Below are 27,234 nucleotides of genomic sequence, written 5' to 3' on the forward strand. Positions count from 1 at the left end.
CAGGGGCATACAACTGCTATTAGTCCTACTGTACTTGTAAGAACATATCTGGTCACAGCAGTACATCAGTAGTGGAAGGAATGGAAGATTGGAACATAAAGGCTGTTCTAGAATCAGAATCCCTCTGTTATATCACTGTGGAGGCTCCATTCAACACTCTGCTCCAGACGCTTCCATGTATCATCTCCATCTCACTAGATGGCCTGGCTGTCATCAAATCACATGCAAATTGTCTGACGTTTTCCCCCACACGTTTTGGGTTAACACTCCATTTGGAAGTGTCTGTACAGAGAGTAGGAATGATAAATATAGAAACTACCATGCAGGAGGCAAGTATGTCAGCTTTACATTCACAGGGGATGCAAATCTCCCATTTGATTTTATAACTTTTTTTACACTGTCATTAGAGATGCTGTGTGTGTGTGTGTGTGTGCGTGTGTGTGTGGTTTGTCTATGTACAGTACACCACATTAAAGAAACACTGTTCAGTGGAGTTCAACAGATGTCCAGATGGTTTGGTTCAGTGGAGTTCAACAGATGTCCAGATGGTTTGGTTTAGTTGAGTTCAACAGATGTCCAGATGGTTCAGTTGAGTTCAGCAGATGTCCAGATGGTTCAGTTGAGTTCAGCAGATGTCCAGATGGTTTAGTTGAGTTCAACAGATGTCCAGATGGTTTAGTTGAGTTCAACAGATGTCCAGATGGTTCAGTTGAGTTCAACAGATGTCCAGATGGTTTGGTTCAGTGGAGTTCAACAGATGTCCAGATGGTTTAGTTGAGTTCAACAGATGTCCAGATGGTTCAGTTGAGTTCAACAGATGTCCAGATGGTTCAGTTGAGTTCAACATATGTCCAGATGGTTTGGTTCAGTGGAGTTCAACAGATGTCCAGATGGTTCAGTTGAGTTCAACAGATGTCCAGATGGTTCAGTTGAGTTCAACATATGTCCAGATGGTTTGGTTCAGTGGAGTTCAACAGATGTCCAGATGGTTCAGTTGAGTTCAACAGATGTCCAGATGGTTTGGTTCAGTTGCGTTCAACAGATGTCTTCTTCTTGTCTGTTCATTGGCTGTATCTACTGGGTTACATGGTAAAACATCGCTCATAGCCGTACACGCACAGGCAGACACACACGTTCTCTCTCTAGTATAGATTTTACTGTTATTTTCCCCTTCTTCCACATGATACACCACAATAGCAACAGTGCCACATGACAGAGCAACAGAGCGGAGCGGAGCCTGTGCCACTGTGCCAGGAGGCAGGAGTCACTCTGATACACACAACCCAGATTATACTGCTGATGGTTCCACTATTAGTGTTCCACAACAGCAGGAAGTGGTTAAGCAGAGAACCATTGGAAAATGACATTACTATGACAAGAGTGACCGTGTTCATCTTTATTCGGGAAAACAAATCTTGATGGTATGTTTCAGAGGAGGCTGGCATAGAAGGTATAGGAGGACTGGCTTACTGTAAAGACTGGAATGGAATAGAACTGGTATACCTTTGTAAACCCTGCTATATTAACAAGAACACGTCTTGATGGCATAGAAAGCATGTTATTTCCCTACAGAGAGCAGTTTTCACCTTAGTGCAGGCTCTGACAGTCCTCCTCAACCTATGACTTATTTTAGCTGTCTTTTCATTTGTTTTCTACATGTCACAGGTTCTGCCAGGATTCCTGGCGATTACAGTCCACATAACTTCTCCCCATCAAGTACTTTCCTTTTACAAGCACTAAATCCCTTCTCTGTTGGTGTTCATTTAAAGGCTTTTGTCAGTGAGACTATGCTTTGAATAGTCCCCTTTATGTACCTTCAAACACTCCCTCCCAGGCACTCCCAGCAGCCAGTGGTTATGGATTACTATTACAAAAGGATTTCATATGGCTCTGAAACTTAGAGAGAGGTAGAAGAGAACGACAGAGAGAGGGAGCTCACAGGTATACACGGGCTGCGATAAATCGAAGCGCTTATAGCTTAGAAAGTTTCTCCCATAAATTCCTGGCTGGGCCAGGCAGGATCAAGGGAGAGTGCATTGGTGATGGCAGAATCGATTTCATTTAGAATTCTCATCAGCCCCAGCTCTCAGCTCTGACAGGGAATAACAAACAACCATAGCCTTCTAGGTAACGAGAGCCTTGTGCCCAGTTCACCTCTAGAACTCCTTTATCAAGATCACACAGGGAACTAACAATAACAACAGGAGCTAACACAAGAAATCAACATTTTATTCTTGTTCTGCTTGTTAGTGCTGATTATAGTCATATTTCAGGCTCTTTTCATGTAAAGGGTTGTGGGAATTAAACTAGCGTGATAGATGACCAAGGCCAGTGAGAATGATATAAAAGATACTTCAGAGCTTAATTGTGCACTGTTAGTCAGAATGAAAAACAAATTGATACATTTTCAAGATAACAAGAGTCAAGACAAATCTGCAAAGATATTACAACAAGAGTCAAGACAAATCTGCAAAGATATTACTACTAGTGTCAAGACAAATCTGCAAAGATATTACAACAAGAGTCAAGACAAATCTGCAAAGATATTACTACTAGAGTCAAGACAAATCTGCAAAGATATTACTACTAGAGTCAAGACAAATCTGCAAAGATATTACAACAAGAGTCAAGACAAATCTGCAAAGATATTACAACAAGAGTCAAGACAAATCTGCAAAGATATTACTACTAGAGTCAAGACAAATCTGCAAAGATATTACTACTAGAGTCAAGACAAATCTGCAAAGATATTACTACTAGAGTCAAGACAAATCTGCAAAGATATTACAACAAGAGTCAAGACAAATCTGCAAAGATATTACTACTAGAGTCAAGACAAATCTGCAAAGATATTACTACTAGAGTCAAGACAAATCTGCAAAGATATTACAACAAGAGTCAAGACAAATCTGCAAAGATATTACAACAAGAGTCAAGACAAATCTGCAAAGATATTACTACTAGAGTCAAGACAAATCTGCAAAGATATTACAACAAGAGTCAAGACAAATCTGCAAAGATATTACTACTAGAGTCAAGACAAATCTGCAAAGATATTACTACTAGAGTCAAGACAAATCTGCAAAGATATAGCTAGTGTCAAGACAAATCTGCAAAGATATTACTACTAGAGTCAAGACAAATCTGCAAAGATATTTAACTTGGCCATCAGCACCCATTCAAAATAGAAAACGGTATATGCAACTGCCACTGCAAATATCAATTTACACTCATAGAAAAAAGGCTTTCAGAAGGGATCTTTGGCTCTCCCCATAGGAGAACACTTTTTTATTCCTGGTAGAACCCTTTTTGGTTCCAGGTATAATTATTTTGGGTTCCATGTAGAACCCTCTGTGGAAAGGGTCCTTCATGGACCCCCCCCCCCCCCGGAACAAAAAAAACGAGAATAAAAATCATGTTCACATTTAAATATTCCTCTCCTCTATCAGCCTCAGTCTCCGTCCTTTGATCATTTTAACCACCCAGTCTAGCTTGCATTAGCTGTCTTCATTGAACCCATCACCTTTAAAATGCACCGTCGTGTTGGAGCGCACCCAGGCTGAACTTTTACAAAATTCGTTTGACACTGCAGGCCCTTGCAGACGTGTGTGTGTGTGTGTGTGTGTGTGTGTGTGTATGTGCGTGCGTGTGTGTGCACATTCGTGTGTTTGTATACATACATACATGAACAAGGCAGTTAACCCACTGTTCCTAGGCTGTCATTGAAAATAAGAATTTGTTCTTAACTGACTTGCTTAGTTAAATAAAGGTTAAATTAAAAAAATCTATATAAAGTATGTCTGTGTGTATGCATGTGTGTTCTCGCCTGTGTTTGTGTGTGTGGCCCTCAGTCTATAATAACAAGGTGGGAGAGAAAGGAAAGCTCTGAGCCTCTGACTCTGGCTGCAGAGGAAGAGGAGGAGGCTGTCTTTAGCAGAGGAGGAGGCTGTCTTTAGCAGAGGAAGACAAGGAGGCTGTCTTTAGCAGAGGAAGACAAGGAGGCTGTCTTTAGCAGAGGGAGAGGCTGTCTTTAGCAGAGGAAGATGAGGAGGCTGTCTTTAGCAGAGGAAGAGGAGGAAGCTGTCTTTAGCAGAGGAAGAGGAGGAGGCTGTCTTTAGCAGAGGAAGAGGAGGAGGCTGTCTTTAGCAGAGGAAGAGGAGGAGGCTGTCTTTAGCAGAGGAAGAGGAGGAGGCTGTCTTTAGCAGAGGAAGAGGAGGAGGCTGTCTTTAGCGGAGGAAGAGGAGGAGGCTGTCTTTAGCGGAGGAAGAGGAGGAGGCTGTATTTAGCAGAGGGAGAGGAAGAGGCTGTCTTTAGCAGAGGAAGAGGCTGTCTTTAGCAGAGGAAGAGGCTGTCTAGCAGCGGGAGAGGAAGAGGCTGTCTTTAGCAGAGGGAGAGGAAGAGGCTGTCTTTAGCAGAGGAAGAGGCTGTCTTTAGCAGAGGAAGAGGAAGAGGCTGTCCTTAGCCGAGAGAGGAGGCTGTCCTTAGCAGAGAGAGAGGAGGCTGTCCTTAGCAGAGAGAGAGGAGGCTGTCCTTAGCAGAGAGAGAGAGAGGAGGCTGTCCTTCACAGAGAGAGAGAGAGGAGGCTGTCCTTAGCAGAGAGAGAGGAGGCTGTCCTTAGCAGAGAGAGAGGAGGCTGTCCTTAGCAGAGAGAGAGAGAGGAGGCTGTCCTTAGCAGAGAGAGAGAGAGGAGGCTGTCCTTAGCAGAGAGAGAGAGAGGAGGCTGTCCTTAGCAGAGAGAGAGAGAGGAGGCTGTCCTTAGCAGAGAGAGAGAGAGGAGGCTGTCCTTAGCAGAGAGAGAGAGGAGGCTGTCCTTAGCAGAGAGAGAGAGGAGGCTGTCCTTAGCAGAGAGAGAGAGGAGGCTGTCCTTAGCAGAGAGAGAGAGGAGGCTGTCCTTAGCAGAGAGAGAGGGGGGGCTGTCCTTAGCAGAGAGAGAGGGGAGGCTGTCCTTAGCAGAGAGAGAGGGGAGGCTGTCCTTAACAGAGGAAGATGAGGAGGCTGTCCTTAACAGAGGGAGAGGAGGCAAACAGCTCCTGGTTATCTTCTCATTACAATCGGACAGAGACACTGTAAAGGATGTGTAATTACGCTCCAATATTCCATGACTAAAACACAATAAGGTAATAAGGAGAGGGCACAGAGAAGTCTGGGGTTGCTTCCCAAAGGGCACCCTATTCCCTATATAGTACACTACTTTTGGCCTAATAGTTTCAGTATGTGGGTCATCTGATGGTAGCTGCTTTGCAATAAATATAAGCCGTGGTTTCTCCACAGAGGGACAAACTCAAGGATCTCTGTTTGGGCTTTGACTGTTCAACTTGCCAAAGCCTCCCCATTGCTACGCCTGCCAACCTTGAGACTTCGAGATGCAAAAAATAATTTCAGAAGATGTCAGGACAACTGAAGCATGTAAATAACTGCATTTCAACTGACAGCTCATTTGAGTGAGGAATAGCTGATTGCTGGTGTTATCTAGGGTCTGCATCCCAAAAACACTCTCCCTCTCCCTACTTCATAGGGCTCTGGTCAAAAGTAGTGCACTACATAGGGTATAGGGTGCCATTTGGGCTGCATTTCTGTGTGTTCTCGCCCATGTCTGAGGAGGAGGCTATATTTAGTATAGGGAGAGGAGACTGTCTTCAGTAGAGGGAGAGGAGACTGTCTTCAGTAGAGGGAGAGGAGACTGTCTTTAGTAGAGGGAGAGGAGACTGTCTTTAGTAGAGGGAGAGGAGACTGTCTTTAGTAGAGGGAGAGGAGACTGTCTTTAGTAGAGGGAGAGGAGACTGTCTTTAGTAGAGGGAGAGGAGACTGTCTTTAGTAGAGGGAGAGGAGACTGTCTTTAGTAGAGGGAGAGGAGACTGTCTTTAGTAGAGGGAGATGAGACTGTCTTTAGTACAGGGAGAGGTGGATGTCTTTAGTACAGGGAGAGGAGGCTGACTTTAGTAGAGGGAGAAGAGGCTGACTTTAGTAGAGGGAGAGGAAGATGTCTTTAGCCGGAGGAAAGTGAATTGAAAATTACATTTTCGAGCCACCATTATGCTTGAAAATATGGAGTGTGGTAGTCAGTAATGCTCTGTTTTGGATTTGCCCAAACCTAGCGCTTTGTATTCAGAACAAAAGTGAATTGCTTTGCCACACTTCCTTCATTTGAGTCTGTCAATTAGGTTAACATTGTGGAGTAACTACAATGATGTTGATCCATCCTCAGAGGACATTCCTGCAGTCAGCATACCAATTGTACGCTTCCTCAAAACCTAAAACATCTGTGGCATTGTGTTGTGTGACAAAACTACACATTTTAGATTGGCCGTTCATTGTCTCCAGCACAAGGTTCACCTGTGTAATGATCATGCTGTTTAGCTTCTTGATATGCCGCACCTATCAAGTGGATGGATTATCTTGGCAAAGAACAAATGCATCTGGGGTCTTTTATTTCAGCTCATGAAACATAGGACCAACACTTCATGTTGGGTTTATATTTTTGATCAATATACTTGAAAATCTATGTCAAGACCTGCAAATGTTTGACTAGAAATGATCAACAACCAATTTGACAGAGCTTGAAGAATTTTGAAAATAATAATGGCAATGTTGCACAATCCAGGTGTGGAAAGCTCTTAAAGATTTACCCAGAAAGACTCACAGCTCTAATCGCAGGCAAAGGTACTTCTACAAAGTACTACTGACTCAGGGGTGTGAATACTTATACAAATTTGATTTCTGTATTTAATTTGGAATATATTAGCAAACATTTTTAAAATGTAACTTCATTATTATGGGGTATTGTGTGTAGATGGGTGAGACGAAAATATATTTACTCCATTTTGAATTCAGGCTGTAACACAACAAAATGTGGAATAAGTCAACGCATAGGAATTCTTTCTGAAGGCACTGTATCTATGGAGAGAGGGGGGGGGGGAAAGAAACATGACAAGGAGTTATAAAGAGAGAGAGAGAGAGAGAGAGAGAGAGAGAGAGAGAGAGAATGCAACTAAATCCATTTTTCTTCTTTTTTTCTATCTATCCACAGCACTGAGACAACAACCTGCCAGCCACTCAAGGCTGATGAGGGGAATGCCGAGGCAGCAGACATCAAGTTGGACACAACCACAGACAGAAATGGATGCATTAGAGACATGGGAAGACGCAAACATGGCAGCTATCATCGGACGCGGAGGTGAGTGCCTTTGACTACATTTATTCACTATTTTTCAAATAGTGAAGAAATGAAAAAAGCCTTTTGAAGGTGAGCAGTCTTTGCAGATAAGTAGGTTTAAGAATTTAACATTTGTCTTCTGGTATCTTTTCTAACACAAAGTTACCCAGGTTTCTTTGGCACGACTGTTCGAACAGACCTAGCGGTTAAGAGCGTTGGGCAAGTATCCGAAAATCTGCCGTTCTGCAATTGAGTAAGGCATTTAACCCCAAACAACAGCTCCCCAGGCGCTGAAGACATGGATTAACAGGTTAAGGCAGCCACCCCCTCATCTCGAATTCAGATGGGGTTTGGTTAAATGTGGGAAGCTGTGCTTCTAGCTCCTAAGAAACTTTGCAGTATTTCGTTTTTTTTTGTGTTACTTCTTACATTATTAGCCCAGAAATGTTTTTGTGTTATTACATACAACCGGAAAGAACTTTTGGACATCAGAGCGGGAATACGACTTTCCTGAATTGGATCCTTTGTTCGTACCCCCCAGGGCAATTGAACTTATTCCAGAGGCTGCTCCAAAACACTGCTGGCGGTAAAGAGGTATTCGGAGTGGACTTCTAGTCCAACTCAGGAGGCATGCACACCACCGCTCCTGAGTATATTACTCGCTAATGTTCAGTGTCTGGATAATAAAGTAGAAGAGCTCAGGGCAAGGATCTCCTTCAAGAGAGATATCAAGCATTGTAACATACTGTTTCACGCAAACATGGCTCTCTCGGGATATACTGTCCCCATCCATACAGCCAGCTGGGTTCTCAGTACATCGCCTAGACAGGAATAAAGAACTCTCCGGGAAGAAGAAAGACGGGGGTGTATGTTTCAGGATTAACGACTCATGGTGTGATTGTGATAACATAGAGAAACTCAAGTCCTTTTGTTCACCCGACCTAGAATACCTCACAATAAAATGCTGACCGTATTACCTCCTAAGAGAATTCTCTTTGGTTAAAGTAACAGTGGTGTATATTCCCCTTCAAGCCGATATCACGATGGCCCTCAAAGAACTACACTGGACTTTTTGCAAACTGGAAGCCGCATATCTTGAAGCCGCATTCAATGTAGCTGGGGATTTTAACAAAGCAAATCTGAGGAAAACGCTACCAAAGTTCTACCAACACATTGACTGTAGTACTCGAGCTGGGAAAACATTGGATCACTGCTACTCAACTTATTGAAATGTCTACAAGGCCCTCCCCCGCCCTCCCTTTGGCAAATCTGATCACGACTCCATTTTGCTCCACCCTTCCTATAGGCAGAAAATCAAACAGGAAGTATCCGTGCTAAGGTCTATTCAATGCTGGTCTGACCAATCGGAATCCATGCTTCAAGATTGTTTTGATCACGCAGACTGGGATATGTTCCGGGTAGTCTCTGAAAATAACATCAACGAATACGTGGACACGGTGACTAAGTTCATCAGGAAATGTGTAGGAGATGTTGTACCCACTGTGACTATTAAAACCTACCCAAACCAGAAACTGTGGATTGATGGCTGAAAACTGAAAACACAAACCACTGCATTTAACCATGGCAAGGTGACTGGGAATATGGCCGGTTAAAAACAGTGTAGTTATTCCCTCCGTAGGCAATCAAACAGGCAAAACATCAGGACAGAGACAAAGTGGAGTCGCTATTCAACGGCTCAGACGCGAGACGTATGTGGCAGGGTCTATAGACAATCACGCACTGTAAAGGGAAAACCAGCCACAACACGTCCTTCTTCCAGGACATTCTAAACACCTTCTTCGCCCTCTTCGAGGATAACACAGTGCCACCGACGCGGTCAGCTACCAAGGACTGTGGGCTCACCTTCTCAGTGGCAGAAGTGAGTAAGACATTTAAGCATGTTGACCCTCGCAAGGTTGCTGGCCCAGACAGCAATCCCTAGCCGCATCCTCAGCGCATGCTGTCCCCACTTGCTTCAAGATTTCCATCAATATTCCTGTACCCAAGAAAGCAAATGTAACTAAACTAAATGACTATCGCCCTGAAGCACACACTTCAGTCATCATGAAGTGCTTTGAGAGGCTAGTTAAGGACCATATCACCATATCCAGAGTGACATAAGGGACTGTAGCATACTCGGTTTTATGGAACCATGGCACTCTCCGGATATATTGTCCCCGTCCATTTAGCCAGCAGGGTTCTCTGTCCATCACGCCAACCCAAAAAAATACGGAGCGGTTTGTTTCATGATTAACTCATGATGTGATTGTGGTAACACACAGGAACTCAAGCCCTTTTGTTCTTCCAAACTGGAATACCTCACCATTAAATGCTGACCGCATTTCCACCCAAGATAATTTTCTTCAGTCATCATCACCGACTCGGAAATGTTCCAAATCACCTCTGAGAATAGTATTGACGTATATACTGACTCGTGACTCGGTTCATCAGGAAGTGGATAGAGGATGTTGTTGGGACTGGTTCATCAGGAAGTGGATAGAGGATGTTGTTGTGTCTGGGTTCATCAGGAAGTGGATAGAGGATGTTGTTGTGACTGGGTTCATCAGGAAGTGGATAGAGGATGTTGTTGTGACTGGGTTCATCAGGAAGTGGATAGAGGATGTTGTTCCTACTGTGATGATTAGAAAGGATCTAAACCAGAGACTTTGGATAGATGGCAGCATTTATGCAAAACTGAAAGCACAAACCCTTGCATTTAATCATGGCAAGGTGACTGGGAACATGGACATGTACAAACAGACCAGCTACAACCTCCATAAGGCAATCAAAGAGGGAAAAACGACAGTACAGGGACAAAGTAGAGTCGCAATTCAACAGCTCAGACATGAGACGTATGTGGCAGAGACTAGACAATCATGGATTGTAAAGGGAAAGCCAGCCACGTCGCGGTAGGGCTGGGCGATATGGCTAAAATATCATATCACTGTATTTTAAAAGAATTGGACAGTATGATGGTATTTGACAGTATTTTATGTTGTAAATGTTCTATGCTAGGGTGGCAACACATACATTCTAAGGATCTTTCTCCATTCTTTTATACTGTTCAATTGAACTTCAACCCAAAATCATTTTAAGCATTTTCATACATTTCTGCATTTCCTGCACTCATTTGAGATCATTTCCACACTGCCATGTAGGGCTGCACGATATGGGCAAACAATCTAGGCCTTATTTTTAACCAAATGTCGCAATTGCGATGTGACTTGCGATTTAGAGCAAAACACTTGAGTGAACTGTTGGAATCATGGAAACAGAATGATTATTCTAATTATATTGTTAAAGTATAATAATGGACACTTTGAATACCGTGTTGTTTGACATGATAACGAGTAAAAAAGCCATGGAGGAGTTATTGTGACAGGATTGGAACCAAAGTGTTGACAAGTGTTTCCTACGCTAGCGGACCCTAAAATCTTTGGCTACATTGAACCTTTTCTCTTAGCTACTTCATGTAGCTAACATATCCTTGCTTCACGTATTCCTCTTTGATTTAGAAGATACTGTTGCACAAACAACATGCTGATTTAGGTCTACACCATCACTGGTGTTATAAGGCTGTATAGCTAATACGTTTGCCTGACTCAGTATATTTATTAGCTAGCTAGCGATTAGCATTAGCAATTAGCATTAGTGGCTAACAATTAGTGGCTGACAAGATTTAGGCCCAACTTACTAAGAAAAGACAAACCAGCTGTTGGCAGATTTAAGAAACACAAACTATTTGTGTAATTATAGAATGCAAGTGGATTTATATTAAGAAGCAAAGTGAAAACAGCATCGTTGTCATCATTGTTGCATGCACTGAATTGACCATGCAGACTGAACGCAAGTGTCTCGTGGTTGAGGAACAACAATGTGCTCCTTGAGTGACAGGGTGCAGGGCTTGGTCTGTGTGGAAAATGGCATGGAGAGAGAGCAGAGAGAGATGACTGAAGTAATGAAGTAAACTATAAAAATGGACGTTACACACACCGTATCACATTGAACAAACCAAACATTCAAATACCATTATAGAAGGCAAAAACCCAAACCAGTCTGTGCATCAATACTGGTATATTGTAAAATACGGTATACCATATTTGTCGCAGACACTGACACTTTGCTCCCAGACGAGCTAACACCGCTCACAGGGACTGTGTGCTCTCGTTGTCCTTGGCCGACGTGAGTAAGTCATTTGAGCATGTGCAGACCAGCTGGCCTGAGTGTTTACGGACATATTCAATCTCTCCATATCCCAGTCTGCTGTGCCCACTTGCTTCAAGATGTCTACCATTGTTCTTGTATCCAAGAAAGTGAAGGTAACTGAACTAAATGACTATCGCCCCGTAGCACTCACTTCTGTCATCATGAAGTGCTTTGAGAGGCTAGTTAAGGACCATATCACCTCCACCGACACCCTAGACCCACTATAATTTGCATATTGCCACAACAGATCCACAAACGACACAGTAACCATTGCACTGCAAACTGCCCTATCCCACCTGCAAAAGATAAATACCTATGTAAGAATGCTGTTCATCAACTACAACTCAGCCTTCAACACCATAGTGACCTCCAAGCTCATCACTAAGTCTAGGGCCCTGGATCTGAACCCCTTCCTGTGAAACTTGGTCCTGGACTTTCTGACAGGCCGACCCCAAGTGGTGAAGGTAGGTAACAACACCTCCGCCACGCTGATATTCAAAACAGGGGCTTCACAGGGGTGCATGCTCAGCCCCCTCCTGTACTCCCTGTTCACCCATGACTGCGTGGTCATGCACATCTCCAACTCAATCATCAAGTTTGCTGAAGACACAACAGAGGTAGGGCTGATTGTCAACAATAATGAGACAGCCTACAGGGAGGAGTTGAGAGACCTGGCAGAGTGGTGCCAGGAGAATAACCTCTCCCTCATCGTCAACAAAACAAAAGAGCTGATTGTGGACAACATGAGACAGCAGAGAGAGCACACCCCCATGGGGGCCACAGTGGAGAGGGTTAGAAGCTTCAAGTTCCTTGGCGTGCACATCACTGAGAACCTGAAATGGTCCCTTCACACTGACAGCATGGTGAACAAGGTGAAACAGCGCCTCTTCAACCTCAGGAGGGTGAAGGAATTTGGCTTGGCCCCAAAGACCCTCACAAACTTCTACAGATGCACCATTGAAAGCATCCTGTTGGGCTGTATAACCGCCTGGTATGGCAATTGCACTGTCCGTAACGGTGCAGTCAGCCCAACACATCACAGGAGGCACACTGCCTGCCCTCCAGGACATCTACAGCACCCGGTGTCACAGGAAGGCCAAGAAGCCACCGGAGCCACGACCTGTTCACCATGGTACCATCTAGAAAGCGGAGACAGTACAGGTGCATCAAAGCTTGGACAGAGAGACTGAAAAACAGCTTCAATCTCCAGGCAAGTCACCACTAGTCACCACTACCCGGCCTCCGCCCTGCACCTTAAAGACTGCTGCTTTATGTACATACAGTCATTGAACACTGGTCACTTTAATAATGTTTACATATTGTTTCACCCACTTTATATGTATATGCTGTATTCTAGTCAAGGCTCATCCTACTGTATATAACTACTGAGCCAGGCCCACCCAATTAGAATTAGTTTTTCTCCACAAAAGGGCTATATTACAGATAGAAATACTCCTCAGCACCCTTCTCAGACTATCCCGCAGGTGAAGAAACCAAATGTGGAGGTCCTGGGCTGGCGTGGTTACACATGGTCTGCGGTTGTGAGGCCGGTTGGACGTACCGCCAAATTCTCTAAAACGACGTTGGAGGCGGCTTATGGTAGAGAAATGAACATTAAATTCTCTGGCAACAGCTCTGTTGGACATTCCTTCAGTCAGCATGCCAATTGCAGGCTCCCTCAAAACTTGAGACATCTGTGGCATTGTGCTATGTGACAAAACTGCACATTTTAGAGTGGCTTTTTATTGTCCCCAACACAAGGTGCACCTGTGTAATGATCATGCTGTTTCATCCGCTTCTTGATATGCCACACCTGTCAGGTGGGTGAATTATGTTGGCAAATGGGAGATATGCTCACTAACAGGGATGTAAACAAATTTGTAAAACGCATTTTAGAAATGTGGACATTTTCTTGGATCTTTTATTTCAGCTGATGAAACATGGGACCAACACTTTACATGTTGCGCTTATATTTTAATTCAGTATATATACTGTATTCTAGTTATGGCTCATCATATAGACCTTATTTTCTTTTGGGCGTGGGGGGGGATTATGTGTGTATTTTTTTTATTGCTATGTATTACAGCCCTGTTGGAGCTAGAAACACAAGAATTTCGCTTCACCTGCAATAACATCTGCAAATCTGTGTACGCGACCAATACATTTTCATTTGATTTGATTTGACTTGATTAGCAGAGGCAGGGGAGAGAGAGGAGAGCAGGAGAGAGGGAGAGAGGAGTGTCAGGGGGGAGATTGAGGAGGGCAGGGGAGAGAGAAGAGAGCAGGAGAGAGGAAGAGGGGAGCAGGGGAGAGAGAGGGGAGCAGGGGAGAGAGAGGAGAGCAGGAGAGAGGAAGAGGGGAGCAGGGGAGAGAGAGGGGAGCAGGGGAGAGAGAGGAGAGCAGGAGAGAGGAAGAGGGGAGCAGGGGAGAGAGTGGGGAGCAGGGGAGAGAGAGGAGAGCAGGGGAGAGAGAAGAGAGCAGGAGAGAGGAAGAGGGGAGCAGGGGAGAGAGAGGGGAGCAGGGGAGAGAGTGGGGAGCAGGGGAGAGAGAGGAGAGCAGGGGAGAGAGTGGGGAGCAGGGGAGAGAGAGGAGAGCAGGGGAGAGAGAAGAGAGCAGGAGAGAGGAAGAGGGGAGCAGGGGAGAGAGAGGGGAGCAGGGGAGAGAGAGGAGAGCAGGAGAGAGGAAGAGGGGAGCAGGGGAGAGAGAGGGGAGCAGGGGAGAGAGAGGAGAGCAGGGGAGAGAGAAGCGCATGGGAGAGAGAGGAGAGCAAGGGAGAGCAAATGAACAACATGAAACAGTCTCTGATGTTCTTCTGATGATTATTATAACATATTTTACACATTAAAATAATCTGGATAAAATCAATTATTCATGGTGGAGAACTTTTAATTTCTTAGAAGTAAAAAAAAATGTTTTTATTAATGACTAAGGCCAGGAGTTTTTTGGGGGGCAGGTCACACAGTGAGGAAAAACTCCTATGCCCATCCTTGCCTGATTCAGTATTGAGTGTTTTCATTGGACAGCCAGGGGACGCTAGTGGGAAGGGAAGCAGTAAACCTGGGGGGTGGTAGGTAGTCTAGCGGTTAAGAGTGTTGGGCAAAATAACTGAAAGGTCGCTGGTTTGAATCGCAGAGACAACTTGTTGAAAAATCTGCCAATGTGCCCTTGAGCAAGCCACTTAACCTTGTCCTATCTCTGTGCACCACTAGCTGACAGCTTGAAGTAATGGCCTCCATCAGAGGTCTGTTTATCATGTCTGTTCCCTGAAGGTCAGAGAGCTGAGGAGAGAGGACAGGAGCTAAAACCAAACCGCTCATTGAAAGATAGAGGGCTATGATGGCGAAACCACTGACATCAACCGACTCACCTCAGATAAATCTCTCGTGACAGTCTATGGAAATTGTCTCTGACTGCGGTCCTTTCTGTAGATGTCTAGCTAATGCTGTACATATAGCTAGCTACCTTTTTGATTAGCTGTTGATCCTCAAGGACAAAGTTACTACAGTTGGAGCGAATACGACAGATCTCTATGACTGTTTTATTCATCTTTATTTTATTCAATCACCATATCATGTTTTATTGCCTAACCAGAAATTACTCTTAACTACAGTTCTAGGATTAGATTACCAGTCCCCAATCCTAACCTTTAATATGTATAGTCAAAAATGAGATTTTCCTGTAAAAAATAATAATAAATAAGAACAAAAAAAACAAAACATATTTCCAGACCATGAGGTTGAAATAACACTCTAAAATGGTGAAAATCAGGATAATACCCTTTAGTGTAAGAACATTAAGAAACACCTGGAATTTCAGCCTGTTCAGGTGGGATGGACTTTTTTGACACACACCATTTGTATTTTTTATTTGTATTTTACCAGGTAACACATTCTCATTTATAGCAACGACCTGGGGAATAGTTACAGGGGAGAGGAGGGGTGATGACTGAGCAAATTGTAAACTGGGGATGATTTAGGTGACCGTGATGGTATGAGGGCCAGATTGGGAATTTAGCCAGGACACCAGGGTTACCACCCCTACTCTAACGATAGTTGCCATGGGATCTTTAGTGACCACAGACCACAGTCAGTTTAACGTCCCATCCGAAAGACGGCATGACATCACAATCTGATTATTCTGACCAATGACCAGTCATATTTTATTTGCACATGTATCCTCCTACTTTGAAGGGGTAAGCGGGGTAGGCTCTAGAGTCTATGATCCTATCCGCCAATCAGGGCTGTGTATGTAAATATATGTACATTTGTATCAACATGCCCATATGATCAGACTGAGCATTTCAATGGCAAACGGAGGCTCAGGGAAACAAATGATAACAAATATATATATTTTAAGAAAAACCTTGCCATGCCTGTGTGCACTGAGAACCCTGTTACATCACAGCATGATGCTTAGAGCCACTCTGACACTGTTAGAGACTACGTGTGTTTACAGTTTCAGGGACGATGCTAATTTGTAAATCAACAGAGTTTTACCTGCTGGCTCTGATTACACATTTTAAATGTTTGACATCTATATGCACAAAGTGCTCTGCCAGCAACCAAATATAGACAATAGCTGCATTCACTAGTACAAGTGCATGTTTATGTTTGTGTGGGCAGGCGGGCATGTACTGTATGCATACTGTACCCGCCTGTTTGTGTGTGCGTACCTCTGTACTGTGTGTATGACAAACCTGTGACTGCTCTCTCTTTCTCAGCATCACTTCGCTTGCCAAACATATTTACACCTCAACCACCAGTGATATAAACACACAGCGAGTCCTACCCAATTGATCTCCTCCATGACACGCTCTCCACTTTTTCATATAACGCTAATTTATTACCTCATTATAGAAACCAATGCAAAGCTGTCCAAATGAATCGCAGATAAAACGCCCTTTCTTGCACATCTCTCTGTTCCTTTCTCACTCTCTTTGTCTCACTTACTCTCTCTTCCTCACTCCCACCAGTCTGTTGGTGCTTCAAAGGGCCTCGTCGCCCCAACGCATCAGCCATTTGCAGAGAGAAAATTAAGTGGACCATTCAGGAGCGTTCATCTTGAGAAACAGATGGGCTTCGACAAGAGTTACATCTTTATATTGACAAATTAACATGCTACGGGTGGAAAGGCAATGTCTGGGTGGGGGGGACACTACCTGACTGAGACAACCCCCCCAAAAAAAGAGAGAGAGAGAGAGAGAGAGAGAGAGAGAGAAGCAGAGAGAGAAGCAGAAAACCTCCCAGCCTTGCTTTGGCAATGTAAACACGTTTCTCATGCCAATAAACATGGGAAATGAGTGGTGCAGCGGTCTAAGGCACTGCATCTCAGTGCTAGAGGCGTCACTACAGACCCTGGTTCGATCCTGGGCTGTATCACAACTGGCCGTGTTCGGGGGTCCCATACGGCAGGCAACAATTGGCCCAGCGTCATCCGGGATAGGGGAGGGTTTTGCCGGGGAGGCCGACATTGTAAAATAAGAATTTGTTCTTAACTGACTTGCCTAGTTAAATAAAGGTTGAATAAATCAATAAAAAGCCCAATTGAACTGTAAACATGTTTCCCATGCCAATAAAGCCCCATTGAATTGAGAGAAAGAGAGAAACTGACTAATGCTGGAGCTGGAGAGGGAGGTGGGGAGAGGGAAAGAGAGAGGTGAGAGCCGTCCTACAATCTAAGCTAGATGCCCTCAATTTCACACAAATTATCATGGAACCTACCAGGTCCAACCCAAAATCCGTAAACACAGGAACCCTCATAGATATCATCCTGACCAACCTGCCCTCTAAATACACCTCTGCTGTCTTCAACCAGGATCTCAGCGATCACTGCCTCATTGCCTGCGTCCGTAATGGGTCTGTGGTCAAACGACCACCCCTCATCACTGTCAAACGCTCCCTAAAACACTTCAGCGAGCAGGCCTTCCTAATCAACCTGGCTCAGGTATCGTGGAAGGACATTGACCTCATCCCATCAGTAGAGGATGCCTGGATATTCTTTAAAACTGCTTTCTTCACCATCTTAAATAAGCATGCCACATTCAAAACATGTAGAACTAAGTATAGAAATAGCCCTTGATTCACCCCAGACTTGACTGCCCTTGACTAGCATAAAAACATCCTGTGGCGTACTGCATTAGCATCGAATAGCCCCCGCGATATGCAACTTTTCAGGGAAGTCAGGAACCAATATACACAGGCAGTTAGAAAAGCAAAGGCTAGCTTTTTCAAACAGAAATTTGCATCCTGTAGCACAAACTCCAAAACGTTCTGGGACACTGTAAAGTCCATGGAGAATAAGAGCACCTCCTCCCAGCTGCCCCCTGCACTGAGGCAAGGAAAAACCGTGAACTACCGATAAATCTATGACAATTGAGAATTTCAATAAGCATTTTTCTTTGGCTGGCCAAGCTTTCCACCTGGATACCCCTACCCCGGTCAACAGCTCTGCACCCCCCACAGCAACTTGCTCAAGCCTCCCCATTTCTCCTTCACCCAAATCCAGATAGCTGATGTTCTGAAAGAGATGCAAAATCTGGACCCCTACAAATTAGCTGGGCTAGACAATCTGGACCCTCTCTTTCTAAAATGATCCACCGCAATTGTTGCAACCCCTATTACTAGCCTGTTCAACCTCTTTCGTATCGTCTGAGATCTCAGAGTACAACCCTGCCTTACACAGGAAGCGGTGCAAGTCCTAATCCAGGCACTTGTCATCTCCCGTCTGGATTACTGCAACTCGCTGTTGGCGGGGCTCCCTGCCTGTGCCATTAAACCCCTACAACTCATCCAGAACGCCGCAGCCCGTCTGGTGTTCAACCTTCCCAAGTTCTCTCACGTCACCCCGCTCCTCCGCACACTCCACTGGCTTCCAGTTGAAGCTCGCATCTGCTACAAGACCATGGTGCTTGCCTATGGAGCAGTGAGGGGAACGGCACCTCCGTACCTTCAGGTTCTGATCAGTCCCTACACCCAAAGAAGGGCACTGCGTTCATCCACCTCTGGCCTGCTCGCCTCCCTAACTCTGCGGAAGCACAGTTCCCGCTCAGCCCAGTCAAAACTGTTCGCTGCTCTGGCACCCCAATGGTGGAACAAGCTCCCTCACGACGCCAGGACAGTGGAGTCAATCACCACCTTCCGGAGACACCTAAAACCCCACCTCTTTAAGGAATACCTGGGAAAGGATTAAGTAATCCTTCTAACCCTCCCCCTCCCCTACCCACCCCCCAAAAAATATATAGATATACTATTGTAAAGTGGTTGTTCCACTGGATATCATAAGGTGAATGCACCAATTTGTAAGTCGCTCTGGATAAGAGCGTCTGCTAAATTATGTAAATGTAATGTTTCCGAGCTGGTCATGGGTGCACCTCAGCCACTCTCAAGGTCCTAAACGATATCATAACTGCCATCGATAAAAGACAATACTGTGCAGCCATCTTCATCGACCTGGCCAAGGCTTTTGACTCTGTCAATCACCGCATTCTTATCGGCAGACTCAATAGCCTTGGTTTCTCAAATGACTGCCTCGCCTGGTTCACCAACTACTTCTCAGAGTTCAGTGTGTCAAATTGGAGGGCCTGTTGTCCGGCCCTCTGGCAGGCTCTATGGTGGTGCCACAGGGTTCAAGTCTCGGGCCGACTCTTTTCTCTGTATACATCAATGATGTTGCTCTTGCTGCTGGTGATTCTCTGATCCACCTCTACAAGATGACCACATGCTGTATACTTCTGGCCCTTCTTTGGACACTGTGTTAACTAACCTCCAGACAAGCTTCAATGCCATACAACACCCCGTCCGTGGCCTCCAACTGCTCTTAAATGCTAGTAAAACTAAATGCATGCTCTTCAACCGATTGCTGCCCACCCGTCTAGCATCACTACTCTGGACGGTTCTGACTTAGAATATGTGGACAACTACAAATACCTAGGTGTCTGGTTAGACTGTAAACTCTCCTTCCAGACTCACATTAAGCATCTCCAATCATCTCCGATTATGGAGAGTGAAATAAAGTGTTGTTATGTAGCTGTGGCCATCTAGCTAGTAACAACAAGGGCTTTGTATGAAATAGATACAGCGCAGATAGCATGGAATCTAGACCACAAGCAATATGCATGGATATGCATTGCCAAACAACGCTATTGCCACCTTCTGGTTTGGTGTACTTTAACAAGGTTGAGTGTCTGATGACTTCAAGGTCTTTGCTGTGTGAACACAAAAGAGTTTGACTGGCAACACCGTTCAGAGGTGCTAAGTACTCTCAGCAGACAAACTTATTGGTGTGTCTGAGCTTTAAGCGAACATTTATCCTACATTTTTGTCAGTTGGTCACGTTGGAACTTTTTTCCTGGGGAGACAGTTGTCAATGATTCAAATTACTTGATTTTATAGTCATTCCTGCGTGGCCCCAAATATAGTTGATTGCAATGCTGTTAGCATACAGAGTCCCTGTATACAGGTGTCCTGCAGGAGTCTCATACAGTATTGCAGAAACCTTCATCTCCTTGAGGAGAACAAATCAGTAACCCTGTCCATCCCTGTCTCTCTCCTGTTGCAGTGTGTTGTTTGATGACGATCTTTCCCCTCGGCCCCACACTTCCAAGGGGAAGAAGAAGAGGAGGAAATCGGAGCGAAAGAGGAAGAGGGAAAGGTCAGATCATAAATTAAACCAGCACTCTGGTGGCCTGGTGAAACCAGCACTCTGGTGGCCTGGTGAAACCAGCACTCTGGTGGCCTGGTGAAACCAGCACTCTGGTGGCCTGGTGAAACCAGCACTCTGGTGGCCTGGTGAAACCAGCACTCTGGTGGCCTAGTGAAACCAGCCTAGTGAAACCAGCACTCTGGTGGCCTAGTGAAACCAGCACTCTGGTGCATGGTGAAACCAGCTCTCTGTTGGCCCGGTGAAACCAGCGCTCTGGTGGCCCGGTGAAACCAGCGCTCTGGTGGCCCGGTGAAACCAGAGCTCTGGTGGCCCGGTGAAACCAGCGCTCTGGTGGCCTAGTGAGATGGGTCAATTTTTAGACATGTTCAAACTGTTCTCTGAGCAAACTGAAATTTTAGAGACGCACACAGAGAGAGAGGAATATTACCGGCTTTGATAGAAGAGTGCATTTAGAGAATGGTGCGTGTGCGTGTGTGCGTGGTCATAATGTTTTTTTGGTGGTTTCTGTCATAGGTCTCCGTACTACAGTCTGTCTCCGGTGCGGAAGAAGAAAAAGAAGAAGAAGAAGAAGAGCTCTAAGAAAAGCAAACGCCACAGGTAGGTACTTCCTGTTTCATGTCATAATGTGAAACGCCACAGGTACCTACTTCCTGTATCATGTCATAATGTAAAATGCCACAGGTAGCTACTTCCTGTATCCCCTCTTCAAAGGGGGAGACACTCTAGACCCAAACTGTTACAGACCTATATCCATCCTAACCTGTCTTTCTAAAGTCTTCGAAAGCCAATTTAACAAACAAACTTCGGACACTGTGTTAACAAACCTCCAGAAGAGCTTCAATGCCATACTACACTCCTTCTGTGGCCTCCAACTGCTCTTAAATGCTAGTAAAACTAAATGCATGCTCTTCAACCGATCGCTGCCCGCACCTGCCAGCCCGACCATCGTCACTACTCTTGACGGTTCTGACTTAGAATATGTGGACAACTACAAATACCTATGTGTCTGGTTAGACTGTAAACTCTCCTTCCAGACTCACATTAAGCATCTCCAATCCAAAATTAAATCTAGAATTGGCTTCCTATTTCGCAACAAAGCCTCCTTCTCATGCTGCCAAACATACCCTCGTAAAACTGACTATCCTACCGATCCTTGACTTCGGCGATGTCATTTACAAAATAGCCTCCAACACTCTACTCAGCAAATTGGATGTAGTCTATCACAGTGCCATACATATACTACCCAACACTGCAACCTGTATGCTCTCGTTAGCAACACCCACCCGTAACACACATTCCAGCGGGTATATTTCATTGGTCATCCCCAAAGCCAACACCTGCTTTGGCCGCCTTTCCTTCCAGTTCTCTGCTGCAAATGACTGGAACGAATTGCAAAATTCACTGAAGCTGGAGATTTACATCTCCCTCACTAACTTTAAGCGTCAGCTGTCAGAGCAGCTTACCGATCACTGTACCTGTACACAGCCCATCTGTAAATAGCCCACCCAACTACCTCATCCCCATATTGTTATTTTTTTGTTGCTGCTCTCTGCACCCCAGTATCTCTACTTGCATATCATCATTTGCACATCTATCACTCCAGTGTTAATGCTAAATTGTAATTATTTCACCACTATGGCCTATTTATTGCCTTACCTCCCTAATCTTATTACATTTGCACACACTGAATATAGGTTTTTCTATTGCGTTATTGACTGTAAGTTTGTTTATCCCATGTGTAACTCTGTGTTGTTTTTGTCGCACTGCTTTGCTTTATCTTGGCCAGGTCGCCATTGTAAATGAGAACTTGTTCTCAACTGACCTACCTGGTTAAATAAAGGCAAAATAAAAATAAAAATAATGTCAAACGGCAGTGGTAGCTACTTCCTGTATCATGTCATAATGTCAAATTCCACAGGTAGCTACTTCCTGTATCATGTCATAATGTGAAACGCCACCGGGTAGCTACTTCCTGTATCATGTCATAATGTGAAACGCCACCAGGTAGCTACGTCCTGTATCATGTCATAATGTGAAACGCCACCGGGTACCTACTTCCTGTATCATGTCATAATGTGAAACGCCACCAGGTAGCTACTTCCGACATCTTAATGTTGTTGTTGATCAGTATTGAAATGAGTTACTTTGACAATAAATGTATTTCACCAGAAGACACACTATGGGTCTGGCACGCAAGATTACTTTGGCAATAACAAAAGAAAATATTATAGACTATATTATACTCCAACTGATCTATTACATCACTAATGTATGATGTTGGAGGGCAGTGGCTGAGTTAGTTTTAATAGCAGGCCTCCCTCAAATAAATGACAAAGAACTAGCGGAAGTGTCAGCAACAACAATAACCAATTATTTTTTATTTTCCAGAGACACCTCTAAAAAGACAAAGCACAGCTCTTCTAGTTTGAAACATAAGAGGAAGGATGATCGAAAGCACAAAAAAAGGTTGGTCAATGTGATTTTTCATTAATTCAGGAACATATATCTTTCCATCACAGTACTTTTCCACAGCCCAATCTCTCTTCTAGCCATCCTTTTCCCTCTCCTGCTATTATAAACCAGTAGTTCCCAAGCGGGGGGTACTAGGACCCATGGGGGTTCTTGGCCTATCCACAGGGCGTACTTCAGAAGACTGCATTTTACCATAGGCCTTCTGGTAAAATGCACATGACGGGGTACTTCAGGGGTACTCAGGAAGAGGAAAATTCAGTTGGTGGTACAGTAACCGAAAAAGGTTGGGAACCACTGTAGTATAGCCATCCTTCTGCTACGAGCAGAAGCTGTGAGGAAATATAAACATGATCCTTTAGAGCAGAGGTGCACAATTGGCGGAAGGTTCTATCTGGACCTCGACACATTTCTCATAAATAATTGTGAAATTAAATACTGCCGAAGCAACTCTTTTTTTATCAATGTACACATACTGCGCTTGCTCAGGGCAGCTGGGAAGGTCCCAGACAGCGCCCCATACTACTGTGTGTTGTCCAATCACGTGCGTTATTTAAATCACTTCATGAAGCTCAGCCAATCAAAGCGAATGTTTACAATGCATGTTAGGAGACTGATGTTGTTAGAGAGAGAGAGACAGCGAGAGAAGCAAAAACGGAAGCAAAAGGAGAAATTATAGAATGGCGTGCACAAAAGTTAGGAAAGTCGATACAGAAAATCAAGCTTTCAAAGAGGAGTGGACAGAGAAATATGCCTTTATCCTTCCCACAGCGAGTGTCAAACCACTCTGCCTGATATGTTCAGAGACCGTGGCTCTAATAAAAAGTGCCAACGTGAAGCGCCACTCCGAGACAAAGCACAGATCTTTTGAGCAAAAAAAAAAAAAAAAATGCATGAAATGAAATGTATGAAATGTATGAAATGTATGCATTCACTACTGTAAGTCGCTCTGGATAAGAGCATCTGCTAAATGACTAAAATGTAAAATGTAGATATCCACGGCAGTCTGGGGTGAGGGCACGCAAAATAAACAAACTCAAAGCCCAGTATGATCGATCCACCAGAGTCCTCTCCCATGCATTCACTGCCCAACAACGTGCAAACGAATGTTCACTAAAAAAATAGCTTTGATTTTGGGTCAACACCAAAAGGGATTTATTGACGGGGAGTGGTGATGGAGTGCACGAATGCTGTTGCTGAAACTTTACTTGATTGTAAACAAAAAGACGAGCTGTGTGAAAAGATCAAGCAAATCCCAATGCCACGTACAACAACCGCAAGAAAGAGTGAAATACGAACAGAGGATGTATTAACACAGCTTGGTGAAGCTATACGGAGTGCACCATGCATAGCGTTAGCTGTTGATTAATCTATTGGTGTGAGTGATAATGCCCGGCTTCTGGTGTATGTTAGATTTTACCACACAGAGAAGAAGGAATTCTGTGAAGACCTGTTAGGTGTAACACTACTCGAGACACATAAAACAAGAAGAGGGACCCCTAAAACAAGTGGTCTCTATCACCTCAGGCGGGGAAGAGAGAGAGAGGAGCTGTGGCACGGCTGAAAGAGGACAACCCTGATCTCACAGCTTACCACTGCATCATTCATCAGTCTGTCCTGTTTGCCAATCTGTCAGAAGAGTATGCTGAAGTGATGAGTACAATGATGGAACTCATCAACTTCCTCAGGGCATCCTCATCTCATCAACATCGTCCTGCTGAGAGAATTCCTGAAAGAAGTTGAGGCAAATGCAAATGACCTACAGCTGCACAACAACGTAAGATGGCTCAGTGAAGGCAGGGTTTGGAACGCTTTTGGTCCATTCGAAAGGAAATAACAGCTTCCCTAGTACAGCTCAAGAGTCAGAAGGCAACACAGTTTTCACTTTTCGTAGACATCACATCACACCTTAATGAGCTCAATATGAAACTACAGGGCAAGAACAATTCAGTTTGTGATTTGATGATATCTGTCCGCTCCTTCCAGAAGAAACTGGAAGTGTTCAAGGAAGATCTTCAATGAGACTTTGCACACTTTCCAAAAGTGCAGGAACAGATTCAGGGTGAGAGAGATGTTTCTCCTCATGTCGACTTCATAGATACGCTGATTGGAAACTTCAGAAATCGCTTTGACAGCTTCAGCCTTGGACAGCAGCTCCTTCTTCTAATTGAGAATCCATTCCTCATCACAGATGTCAGGGGATTTTAAAAGGAGGTGACACAGACCTTAAAGTGGGCACATGCTGGATCTCTACAGATGGAACTGATTGATCTGCAAAATATGTTGCATTAAGAGAGCACTTTAAACTAACTGATCATGACACTTTCTGGCTGCAGGCTGTGTCTGAGACTGTTTTCCCTGGTCTAACCAAAGTAGCACTACACACCTTGACCATGTTTGGCTCCACATACAGTTGTGAGTCTTCTTTCTCCACTATGAACATCATTAACAATAAGTACCTTTCTAGACTCACCAATGAGCACCTACATACAGTTGAGGTCGGAAGTTTACATACACTTAGGTCATTAAAACTCGTTTTTCAACCACTCGACAAATTTCTTGTTAACAAACTATAGTTTTGGCAAGTCGGTTAGGGCATCTACGTTGTGCATGACACAAGTCATTTTTCCAACAATTGTTTACAGACAGATTATTTCACTCATAATTCACTATTTCACAATTCCAGTGGGTCATACACAAACAATTCCAGTGGGTTTACATACACAAAGTTGACTGTGCCTTTAAACAGCTTGGAAAATTCCAGAAATGATGTCATGGCTTTAGAAGCTTCTGCTAGGCTAATTGACATCATTTGAGTCAATCTGAGGTGTACCTGTGGATGTATTTCAAGGCCTACCTTCAAACTCAGTGCCTCTTTGCTTGACATCATGGGAAAATCTAAAGAAATCAGCCAAGAACTAAGAAAAAAATTGTAGACCTCCACAAGTCGGCTTCATCCTTGGGAGCAATTTTCAAATGCCTGAAGGTACCACGTTCATCTGTACAAACAATAGTATGCAAGTATAAACACAATGGGACCACGCAGCCGTCATACCGCTCAGAAAGGAGACGTATTCTGTCTCCTAGAGATTAACGTACTTTGGTGCAAAAAGTGAAAATCAATCCCAGAACAACAGCAAAGGACCTTGTGAAGATGCTGGAGGAAACAGGTACAAAAGTATCTATATCCACAGTTAAACAAGTCCTATATCGACATAACCTGAAAGGCCGCTCAGCAAAGAAGAAGCCACTGCTCCAAAACCGCCATAAAAAAGCCAGACTATGGTTTGCAACTGCACATGGGGACAAAGATCGTACTTTTGAGAGAAATGTCCTCTGGTCTGATTAAACAAAAATAGAACTGTTTGGCCATAATGACCATCATTGTGTTTGGAGGAAAAAGCGGGAGGCGTGCAAGCTGAAGAACACCATCCCAACCGTGATGCACGAGGGTGGCAGCATCATGTTGTGGGGGTGCTTTGCTGCAGGAGGGACTGGTGCACTTCACAAAATAGATGGCATCATGAGGGAGGAAAATGATGTGGATATATTGAAGCAACATCTCAAGACATCAGTCAAGAAGTTAAAGCTTAGTCGCAAATGGGTCTTCCAAATGGACAATGACCCCAAGCATACTTCCAAAGTTGTGGCAAAATGGCTTAAGGACAACAAAGTCAAGGTATAGGAGTGGCCATCACAAAGCCCTGACCTCAATCCAAAAGAAAATTTGTGAGCAGAACTGAAAGTGTGTTTGAGCAAGGAGGCCTAAAAACCTGACTCAGTTACACTAGCTCTGTCAGGAGGAATGGGCCAAAATTCACCCAACTTATTGTGCGAAGCTTGTGGAAGGCTACCTTAAACATTTGACCCAAATTAAACAATTTAAAGGCAATACTGCCAAATACTAATTGAGTGTATGTAAACTTCTGACCCACTGGGAATGTGATGAAAGAAATAAAAACTGAAATAAATCATTCTCTCTACTATCTACATTGAGACTGTGCAATAAATATTGTTGAAATGTTTTTGAAATGTATTACTTTGTTTATTAGCTATACATATACAAGAACTACATATGCCCCCAAATCATAGATCACAGTAGACATTTTAATGGTTTGGACTTTTGGGAGGAGAAAATGTTAGTCACTGGGCATCTTTGAATTCTAATTGTCCACCCCTGCTTTAGAGAGTCTTCCTTTAGATCAATCAATCACATTTATTCATAAAGCTCTTTTTACATCAGCCGATGTCACAAAGTGCTGTACAGAAACCCAGCCTAAAACCCCAAACAGCAAGCAATGCAGATGTAGAAGCACGGTGTCTTGGAAAAACTCCCTAGAAAGGCCAGAACCTAGGAAGAAACCTAGAGAGGAACCAGGCTCTGAGGGGTGGCCAGTCCTCTTCTGGCTGTGCAGGGTGGAGATTATAACAGAACATGGCCAAGATGTTCAAACGTTCATAGATGACCTGCAGGGTCAGATAATAATAATCACAGTAGTTGTAGAGGGTGCAACAGGTCAGCACCGCAGGAGTAAATGTCAGTTGGCTTTTCATAGCCGATCATTCAGAGATGGAGACAGCAGGTGCGGTAGAGAGAGGGTCCAAAACAGCAGGTCCAGGACAAGGTAGCCCGTCCAGTGAACAGGTCAGGGTTCCATAGCCGCAGGCAGAACAGGTGAAACTGGAGCAGCAGCATTACCAGGTGGACTGGGGACAGCAAGGAGTCATCAGGACAGGTAGTCCTG

At 44.2% G+C, this 27,234-nt stretch overlaps 1 protein-coding gene across 1 annotated transcript in view; it reads left to right on the top strand.

Annotated features, from left to right (window-relative positions):
* Window positions 1–27,234, top strand: part of srrm4 (serine/arginine repetitive matrix 4) — a 154,750-nt gene that overhangs the window by 109,572 nt on the left and 17,944 nt on the right. The window contains exons 2-5 of the mRNA XM_014160030.3: window positions 7,028–7,174; window positions 19,916–20,008; window positions 20,534–20,617; window positions 22,409–22,486. Coding sequence (XP_014015505.1) covers window positions 7,028–7,174; window positions 19,916–20,008; window positions 20,534–20,617; window positions 22,409–22,486 — 402 coding nt within the window. The remainder of the gene's footprint in view (window positions 1–7,027; window positions 7,175–19,915; window positions 20,009–20,533; window positions 20,618–22,408; window positions 22,487–27,234) is intronic.

Source organism: Salmo salar, chromosome 20 (assembly GCF_965601325.2).
Source record: "Salmo salar chromosome 20, fSalSal1, whole genome shotgun sequence".
NCBI classification, from domain to species: Eukaryota; Metazoa; Chordata; class Actinopteri; order Salmoniformes; family Salmonidae; genus Salmo; species Salmo salar.